The following is a 9,869-nucleotide window of genomic DNA, read 5'->3' on the forward strand; positions in this document are numbered from 1 at the left end:
TTCAAACAAGAGGGCCAAGTTCTACGAGGGTGTGGGGCCTCCATTCAGGCCTGTTCATGTCCCTTAAAATCTCCCAGAAGATTTCCCTAGCCTCAGGCTGCAAGAAAAGAAAGAAGAGAAAAAAAAAAAAAAGTAAAATATAGTGTATGTGTGTTTGGAGGGGGTGCATGGTGGAGTCAGACTTGCCCAAGCCTAGTCCTCCCCCACAGGCAGTAACCATGCTGACACAGATGCAAAAAGAAAAACCAAAAAACCTTCAATTTTATACACTTTGTGGTTCAGAAGCAACATAGGCAAAACAGTGGAACAGTCTGTGCAGGCCCAGCCCACCTGAACATGTCAGGCCCTGTTCTCCAAGGGGCCACAGAGCCCAGGACCCCTGCCTGGCAGGACCCCACTTAGTTACAGGCCCTTAGGAAGGGGCCAAGCCCTTAGAGGTCAAGGTCAGAGGGAGGACGACCAGCACCTTGTCTCAAGGGGCCTGCTGGAACCGAAGGTGTGTGTATAGGGAGACGGACCCATCTCCCCAAGGATAAGGGTGGGGAGCAAAGAAAGCTGAGGAGAGGGCTTCATGAGACAGGTCTCTCCCACCTGAGGTTGGGGAGATTTTCCTGGACATCCCACAAGGCACTACTGACCCAGACTAAAGGATAGCACACCCATCTTTGGGTCCCGACCCGGAATGCCTATTCTACTCCTGTTCCAGGATCCCACTGTGGTTTAGAGGGGAAGGAAGGGACCTGGTAGAGATAAGCCATGAGCCAAGCACGCCAAGCCCAGGCTAGCCAAGGACCCTCTCCCGAGGCGCTGGGCTCCTGGGGTCCTCTGTGCCGGGCACGACCACCACACCACCTGCCCTCACGTTTTGCACTGGTGTTACGAATGAATAAATAAATAAATACCTCCCCGCCGCCCCCACCCCACCCCGCCCCATCCCCGGCCCCTACAGCTGGCTCTCTTCCTCCTCCAGGGAGCGATTGAGTCCCGGGATGAACTTGAGCAGCCGCCGGCGGAAGCTGCGGTACTTGGTCTTGCGCAGGCCGGGCCCGCACAGGGCCTGCTCGCGGGCCTCAGTCCAGAGCGCGCCCGGCGCGCCCCCGCCGCCGCCCGGGCCCGCGCACCGCACGCTGGCGCTGCGGCTCAGGGCGGCGCGCGGCACCGGGCCGGGCAACGAGGCCGCCGGGGCCTCCGCGGAGCCCAAGCCCGGGGCGCGCGCGGGGGGCAGCGGGGGCGGCAGGGCAGGGGGGTCGGCACCCCGAAAGAAGCACGTGTGGTAGACGGCGGCGTCGTCACCGGGGTCACCCCGGGTCCGCCGGGCACCCCCGCGGGGACCTCCTCCAGGGGCAGAGAGCAGCGGCCCGAAGGGCAGCGAGCCGGGGAGCAGACCGGCGCCGTAGAGACAGGAACGCACGGACTCCAACGTGTCGTAGATGCTCGGGTCCTTCACCACCAGCCCTGTCGGGGCAGCAGACATCAGGGGGGGCCCCGAGTGAGGCCTGGGATCCGAGGGCCCAGGTGGGAGGTCTAGGTTCTGTCTGTTGACCCCCTCTCCCTCCCTCTCCCCCGTGGTCCTGGCCAAAGCCCAACTCCAAAGCCTCAACTTCTCTCATCCGAAAAAAATGGACTTCTCTCATCCGAAAAAAATGGGTAGGGTACGCTGGTGGCTCATACTTGTAATCCTAGCTACTCAGGAGGCTGAGATCTTGAGGATCGAGATTCAAAGCCAGCCCCGACAAAAAAGTCCATGGCACTCATATCTCCAATTAACCATCCAAAAAAAAGCTGGGCATTGTTTAAAAAGAAATGTACTCGGGCTGGGAAGGTGGCTCAGTCGTAGAGTGCTTGCCTTGCATGCCTGAGGCCCTGGGTTCGATTCCTCAGCACCACATAAGCAAAAAGAAAAAAAAAGCCGGAAGTGGCGCTGTGGCTCAAGTGGTAGAGCACTAGCCTTGAGCTGAAGAGCTGAGGGACAGCGCCCAGGCCCAGAGTTCAGGCCCCACGACTGGACCAAAAAAATAAAATAAAATAAAAAGAAATGTACTCGGGCTGGGAAGGTGGCTTAGTGGTAGAGTGCTTGCCTTGGATGCATGAGGCCCTGGGTTCGATTCCGCAGCCCCACATAAGCAGAAAAAGCAAGAAGTGACGCTGTGGCTTAAATGGTAGAGTGCTCGCTAGCCTTGAGCCCAAGAGCTGAGGGACAGCGCTCAGGCCCAGAGTTCAGGCCCCACTACCAAGAGAAAGAAAGAAAAGGAAGGAAGGAAGGAAGGAAGGAAGTCATCTGACATATAATGTAACTCCTCCATACATCAGCTTTATAGTAATAAGCTGGTGGTGGAGCTGTAGCTCAAGTAGTAGAGAGCTAAAAAAGCTCAAGGACTGCACCCAGGCCCTGAGTTCAAGCCCTACAACTGGCACACACACACACACACACACACACACACACACACAATCAACTGAATTCTAAACTCAAGCTCCTCCTCTCCTGGTACAGGGGCTTGAACTCAGGGCCTGAGTGCTATCTTTTAGCTTTTTTCACTCAAGGCAAGCGCTCTACCATTGAGCCACAGCTCCACTTCTAGCCTTTTTGGTAGTTAACTGGAGATGAGAGGCTCACAAACTTTCCTTCCTAAGCTGACTCTGAATCATGATCCTCTGGTCTCAGCTTTCTGAATAGCAACGAGGATAACAGGCTGAGCCATTGCGGCTGGTTTATGAACTCAAATCTTTCCAAGGACCACTTATGACAGGAGGGCCACCAACAGGATTGAGAAGCGCTATGCAGCTGGAAAATAGAGGTAATACAATGTCACATTTTGCTTCATATGGCAATTGTGAAAACAAGGATGTTCAGCAGCCCAGGCCTGTGTGGTGCCCAAAGTAGTAGCTCAGCAAACCCTTTGTCGCTGTGAAGGGAACAGAAGCCCAGTAACTGGCAGGGATGGCAGACTGGGGGGTCTACACAGAGTAGGCAGCCCCTCCCCACCCCAATCCACTCACCATGCACCAGCCGCTGCTCCTGCACCATGAGGGATCTGTACTCTCCCCACTTCTCGTACAGGGTTTGCTGCAAGACACACACCCCCACCCAGCGTCAGGGCGACTTGCTTAACCAGGGATCAAAGAGGTTTCCAACACAGGAAGGAGCCCTAAGAGGGCAGGGGGATGGGTGGGGGCTGGATGCTCATATGTCCCTTACCTTCAGGTATTGTAGGCGAGCCTCCAGTTCTGCCTTCCGGATTGATGTTCCATACAGAGTTTCCAGTCTGAAGAATTGAGGGAGCAAAGGGGGAGTGAGCCCACGGGCTCACTTGATTGAGCATCTAAGCTCAATCAAGAACCCTCAGGTGCCACGGCTTCTAGTCATACCTCAGAACATTGCCAGATGCCTTGATGATGTCGACAATCTCCCGATGCCGGATACCTTCCACATTCAGTCCATTGACACTGGCAATGGTATCCCCTGCCAGGCAGAGAGGAGGTCAGCATCAGCTCCACAGGGCATGAGGGAAGAATTCAGATCCCTATGTTGGCCAGGAAGGGATGGGTAATAACCTCAAGGAACACTCGTGTGTGTGTGTGTGTGTGTGTGTGTGTGTGTGTGTGTGCGCGCGCGCGCCAATCCTGGGGCTTGAACTCAGGGCAAAGGCACGACCCCTGAGCTTCTTTTGCTCAAGACTAGTGTTCTACCACTTGTGCTACAGCTCCACTGATAAGATTTTCCAACCAGAGCTGGCTTTGAACCAGGATCATCAAATCTCAGACTCCTGAGTAGCTAGAATTGCAGGGGTGAGCCAGCACCTGGCCTTCAAGGAATACTCTTGAACTCCCTCCCTCCCCAATGCAAACGTGTAGAAAGACCTTCTGGATATCACTTTTACTCTGTCCAATGGTGGTACATGCTACAATTCACCAAGGTACATGCCTGTAATCTCAGCTATTTGGGAAGCTGAGACAGGAGGATCCCAGGTTCAAAGCCAGCCTTGGTAATTTAGCAAAACCCTATCTTAAAATTATAGGGCTCAGCTGGGAATGTGGCTTAGTGTTAGAACGCTTGCCTAGCTTGCTTGAAGCCCTGGGTTCGATTCCTCAGTACCACATAAGCAGAAAAAGCTGGAAGTGGCACTGTGGCTCAGATTGGTAGAGCGTTAGCCTTGAACAAAGAAGCTCAGGGACAGCACCCAGACTCTGAGTTCAAGCCCCAGGATTGGCAAAAAAAATAAATAAACGAATGAATTATAGGACTCAAGAGTTCTTGCCTAGCATATGCAAGGCTCTGGGTTCAATCCTTAAAATCACAAAGAAAACCAAAACCAAAACCAAAAAGTCATTTTCTCCCTGTCTACAGTGTCCACTAGTTTACCCAGGCCTGGAGTACTTCAGCCTAGGTACCAGGGTACAATAGGATGCATTAAGTACCCACATATTCACAGCCTTAGGTAGGTCTGTCCCCAAAGGCTAAGCCCTCCTAGGCCCCTGGACTGCTCCTAGAGTTTCTGTGTAGCTCATACCTAAGGGAGCCAAGTGCCAATGGCTCACATCTGTAATCTTAGCTACTAGGGAGGCTGAGATATGAGGATCAAAGCTCAAAGCCAGATGGGGAAGAAACTTCTGTAAGACTCTTCCCTCCTGAGTAGCTAGGACTTTAGATGGAAGCCACTGGCCCTCTACTCATCATTTCCTTCTTAAGAGGATATAACGTAGGTAGGTACCCTAGTTTGAGCTGTGTTGGGGCAGGGTAGACCTTTCTGCTTCATATCAAATATACAGTGGAATGCTGCTCCTGTTCCTGCCCCAGCTCCAGCCCATGCTGGGTTGTCAGATTGCCAGGAGGAGGCAGATCAACAGCACAGCAGTATCATTACCATTTACTAGACCTTGGCTCTGTGCCCAGAGAGCATCCCCCCTTTGTGGTGCTATGCCGTAATGATGTGTTGTTACCCCCATTTTGCAGACAGGACTGTGCAAGATCACATTTCCATAGATCCCAAACCTGGATTCTGTCCATTTACTCTCTGGCCTTCTCAAAGTAGAAGGGTTGATTTCAGGAGCGATTTCTCACACCTCTTAAAGTCATATCCTGCCCCAGCGCCCTGTTTTCTGGGCTCTGGCCCCACCTGGCGTGAGTCCAGCCAGCTGGGCAGGGCTGGACTCATGAACTCGGCAGACAAAGGTCACCATCTCCACACGCTGTTCCTCTCGGTGGTGAAGGCCATAAGTCTATAACAAACAAGGGGACCCTCAGTCTGAGGACAGGCAGATCCATCTGTCCCTCAGGCTGGCCTCCTGACCCCTAACCCCTCCATGCCCCGTTTTTCCCACCTGGATCTCAAAGCCAAAAGTCTGGTTATCCTCCTTCTCCAAAGTCAGCACCTTCCTGCAGGAGACACAGGGGTCAAGACTAACAGAAGTTTGAAGCATGGCAGAGCCAGGTGGTGCGCACCCATAATCCCAGCACACAGGAGGCTGAGGCAGGAAGGTAGTGAGTTCCTGGTCAGCCTGAGCTATGTAGACAGACAGTTCTAGGCCAGACTGAGCTATGTAATGACATCCTGTCTCAAAAGCCAAACCAAACCAAAGCGATCCAAAACAAAACAAAACAAACATAAAAAGTAGGAGCGTAGCAATTCCATAGTTTGGTCCCCAAGGAGATGTGGAAGTCTAGATTAGAACAATGCCAGAAGGACCCACAGTTTCCAGTGACAAGTCACTCACAGATTTTTGGAATGTCCTTCCAGACCCAAGTGAAATTAGCCTCAAGGAGCTACACACAGAATAAACCAGACTTTTTCTTTTTCTTTTGTCCTCTCTCTCTCTCTCTCTCTCTCTCTCTCCCTCTCTCTCTCTCTCTCTCTTTGGTGGGGAGGAGGGTGTATAGCATCAGGGATAGCTGGCCCCCAGAGTAGGCTAGTCGCACCCCAGCCTTCTACTGAGCTCTAGGCCACACTCACTGATGAGTTAAGGTCTCAAATTCGGCCCCAGCCAGGAGCCTCTTGGCCCCACCCGTCAGAGGCCAGTCACGAGGGCTCAGCACAAAACCACAGCTGCTCCTCCCAGCTGTGGTGGGGCCAGCCCACCAGATGTGAGGGCTGGGGGAGGGGAGCCTGAGGCCGCCCCTTCCCGCACTGAAGGCCTGCCCGCTGGACACAATGGTCTGGAGCTGCTCCAGATCTTCGCCTGCTGGGGGAGCCCATAGTTTCCTCTGCCCACCCCACCCCCTTCCTTCCCGCCAGCCAGAGGCAGAGTTAAAGCTGTGTTAGAAGGCCCCTTCAAGTCTAGCCGCCTGAGAAAGGCCCTGGAGACCAGGCCCCTCAGCTTCCAGCCTGACCCTCGTTTCCCCACCCCCTTGTACCAACCTCCCACCTCCGATCCAAGTCCTTAACTAGGAACCACAAGTCTTTCCCTGTGTGTCCTGGGGCAGACCTGGAAGTTCCATGTCTGTCTCTGTGTTCTCTGGGTTTCTGGAAGGGACAGTCAACGTTTATTGCAAAGGACCAGATGGTAAATATTTTAAGCTTTCTTTGTGGGCCTCATAGGGCCTCTGTCATACATGGATCTTTGTTTCTTTTTTTACAACTCTTGGAAAAAATATATAACAATTGGTAGCTGAATCTGGCCAATAGGCCATGCATGGTTTGCTGATCCAAGTCAGAGGAAGTCAGGACTGAATCACTGAGGGGACATGAGCAGAGAAACTGTGAGCTCCCAGGTCTTGGGCAAGTCCTACTTCTGACTACCTCTGGTCCTCCCTAGCCTGCCACAGAATAGCAGGATTATCATACAACTAAGATTTTGGGCTCAAAGCTGGTCATATTCAAGTCTAGTCTTAGTGTGGCCCCAGTTTGCTGGCCTGAGTAGGCTCCGGGGTAAGCCCTGCAGGCCAGGCCTGGGGCAAGCCCACAGCTGTCTGCTGCTGCCCTCACTCTTCACCCCTTGCAGATCGTGATCTTCCCGGGGAGGGGGTAATTGACAGGGACTGGGGGTGGCTGAGGACTACCTCATGAGTCAAAAGTCCCTACCTCCTTTCTCTGCCACCCCTACACAGAGTGTGCACCCCCACCTGCCCCTCATTCCCAGTGGGGGAGCCATGGGGAAGGGTGGAAGAATGACACCCTGGGCTGGGTTAAATGCTGTGTGTGTGTGTGTGTGTGTGTGTGTGTGAACACGCCCCCCCCCTCACTCCACCCCAGCACCTCATCTTTTGGACCACCACAGGGGCTGGGATGGGGGTGACTCACCGCTGCTGTTCAGGACTCTGACTGAGGTTCTTCCAGCGGAATCCTGAGCCCTGGGGCAGGAAGACAGACAAGAGAGACAGGTGAGAGGGGGCTGTCCTTGAGCAGAAGCTGCCAGCCACCCTCTAGGAGGTCCTTTACCTGGGCTCCAGCTCTGGATACAGCACTCCATTTCCCACCTGTCTGCCCTTTCCCCGTCCCACACCTGTTTAGGTGCTGATGTATCTTTACTGAATGCAATTATTAGTATTCCCTCCAGGCTTGACCCCTGACTCCTGGGACCTTGGGGACACAGCTGTCTTCCTGTGTCTGAGATGACTCCTTGAGGTTTATCTTAAAGGTTTCATGACCCTCTGAGTCCTGGATCATGACCCTAGAATGGTCTTAACCCACCCCCATGGGACCCATGTCTGTAAGGGCTTGGCCTTCCAGACCCTAAAAGCTGAGGCTTGGGCTTTTCCCCAGCAAGATTCAAAAAGGGGTAGGGAACCCACAGGCTTCCCTAGCAAGACACTCCAAGACCCCGTGCCAGGTGAGTCCCCATCTAATGACCAAGTGAGTGACTTGGGAGAGCTGAGACAGAGGCCCAGGCCTGAAGAGATGGCAATCAGCTTGGAATGTGGCAGAGGAGGTGCTAGTTGGCTTCAGGTCCTTGCTGCAGGTACCTTCAGCCATTCCTGGGTCTCTCAAAATTACCATGTATTTTCTGGGACACACACACACACACACACAAATCTTAGAGGCCAAACTTGTGTCACTATACTTAAGGAGTGACAGTGTGGGTTCTTTGGGGGAGAAGAGGTGACAAAGCTGAAGACCCTTGTCTCTTCGGGGCCCTCAATACCCAAAAGCGATGTCTTTCTTTACCAAAATTTGGTACCTGGAGGAAGCCCCATCCAGGACCAGTTCTTTCTCCAAGTGCCCAAACACCCAAACAGCCCAAGATCTTCCTGCTTGGTGCTCTGGACAATCCGCGTCCGGCTCCAAGACAAGAAAGAGGTGGGGGCTCTCTTTTTTTCAGAACCAAAGATTAGCTTGGGGCTATGTGTGCATTTCCTAAATGGGCCAAGAAGGAAGGACTAGGCAGCAACAGAGAGACCCCTTTGTCTTTCAAATGATTTTCATAAAATGCAAATTCTCAACAAGCTGCTCATTGTGTATGGGGGGGGGGGAACTAAGGGAGGGGAGGGGTGCTGCCTGGAGAAAGGCCACCAGTTCCCTCTCCTTAACCTGGAAGTCGCGGGTCGCTGAGTGCTCAGGTCCTGGAGGCCAGAGGAAGAGCCCCAAGGAGAGGGAGCCGCAGAAGACGGGTGCGGCCCCATCCTTCCTGCCCCTAGAGCGCCCCGCGACCCCTCCCACCGCGTCCGGTCCTGGCTGAAGTCCAAGGAGCGGTGCCCTCGCACCCACCCCGCACCACAGTTGTGGGGCAAGGCAGTAGGCCCCAAGTTCAGGAATCTGAGCGCCCCTCCGGAAGGGTGTGCTCTCTCGGATCACGTACTTCTTTAAGAAGGGAACGGCACGCGGCGCGGCGACCAACCCGGTCTCTCTCCCGCTTGGGGCTCTGGGCACCTTCACTCGTGTGGGGAGAGCAGAAGGATCTAGCCCAACTGCAGAAAAGCTCGGGAGAGGGGGTCCTGGGAGCTTCCAGACACTTGGCTCTGGAGAGGCAGGACAGGGATATGGGGAAAAGAAGGGTGAGGGGCGCACGAAGCCAGGTGGAGTAGGTCGGAGAAAGGGGGTGTTGGGACGGAGTCAAGGCAGAAGAAGAGAGGGAGAAGAAGGGGGGGGGGACGAGGGCGGAGAGTGGAGTTGAGAGATTGGGGGCGGCGTGGAGGCGGGGGGCCGGGTGGGGACGTTTTGCGCCTTCTTGGAGAGGCCGTGGGAAGTCAATTCGGGTCAGAGGGCTGGACAATGTGGGACAATCAGCGGACCCGGAGCAGAGAGTACTGTGTGGAGGGGTGGGAGGGTCAATCAGGCGCTGGTTGGGGTTCAGCAGGTCCTGAGCATGGGACCCAGAGTACGGAGACTCGGGGCGCAGAAGGACGCACCTTTCGGCGGGGCAGGGTGCCGCCGGACACGGCGAGCGCGCGGTACAGCTCGGCAGGATGGTAGTCCTCCAGCGCCGCGTACAGCTCCTCGCCCGGGGGACCCGGGGTAGCCGCCGCAGCCGGGCCACCCGAGGCCGGGATCGGGGTGGGAGCAGCTTCGGAGTCCGGAGCCCGGCCGGCTGGGTCCGGGGCGGCCGCTGCCTCCTCCTTCTGCTGCAGCTTCCTGAGCCGGCGGAGGGTCATGGCTCCGGCGCCCGGCGCCCCTCCAAGGCGGCTCCGGCTCCCCTCGGTGGCGGTAGAGGCAGCTGGGGGATGCCAGCCGAGCCAGCCGCGTGTCGCCTCCCTTTATAGGCTTCGGAGCCGCGTGGGGCGCAGCCCGCGGTGGCCTCGCCCCCAGCGCGCAGGCTCCGCCCCCAGCGCGCAGGCTCCTCCCCAGCGCGCAGGCTCCGCCCCCAGCGCGCAGGCTCCGCCCACGAGAGGTTGGGGGAAGACCGCTGTCCCGGAGCCCCGCCTACGACGTTCGGTGACCTGCCAGCCTTGGGCCAAATTCTAGCGCACCGAGGCACTCAAAGGTCGCAACCTAGCGGCA

General features: G+C 55.6%; 1 protein-coding gene across 1 annotated transcript; it reads right to left on the minus strand.

Moving 5' to 3' along the window:
- Positions 1-231: 231 nt before the first annotated feature.
- Tamalin (trafficking regulator and scaffold protein tamalin) lies at positions 232-9,609 on the minus strand. Its single transcript, XM_042668772.1, has 8 exons — positions 9,281-9,609; positions 7,236-7,285; positions 5,320-5,374; positions 5,115-5,217; positions 3,367-3,460; positions 3,197-3,263; positions 2,998-3,064; positions 232-1,455 (listed from the first exon to the last, which is right to left on the minus strand). Exons 1-8 carry the CDS (start codon positions 9,521-9,523, stop codon positions 944-946), a joined length of 1,191 nt encoding a protein of 396 aa, XP_042524706.1. The 5' UTR covers positions 9,524-9,609; the 3' UTR covers positions 232-943.
- Positions 9,610-9,869: the final 260 nt, after the last annotated feature.

Source organism: Dipodomys spectabilis, unplaced genomic scaffold (genome assembly GCF_019054845.1).
Source record: "Dipodomys spectabilis isolate Male_0828 unplaced genomic scaffold, ASM1905484v1 ptg000477l, whole genome shotgun sequence".
NCBI lineage: Eukaryota > Metazoa > Chordata > Mammalia > Rodentia > Heteromyidae > Dipodomys > Dipodomys spectabilis.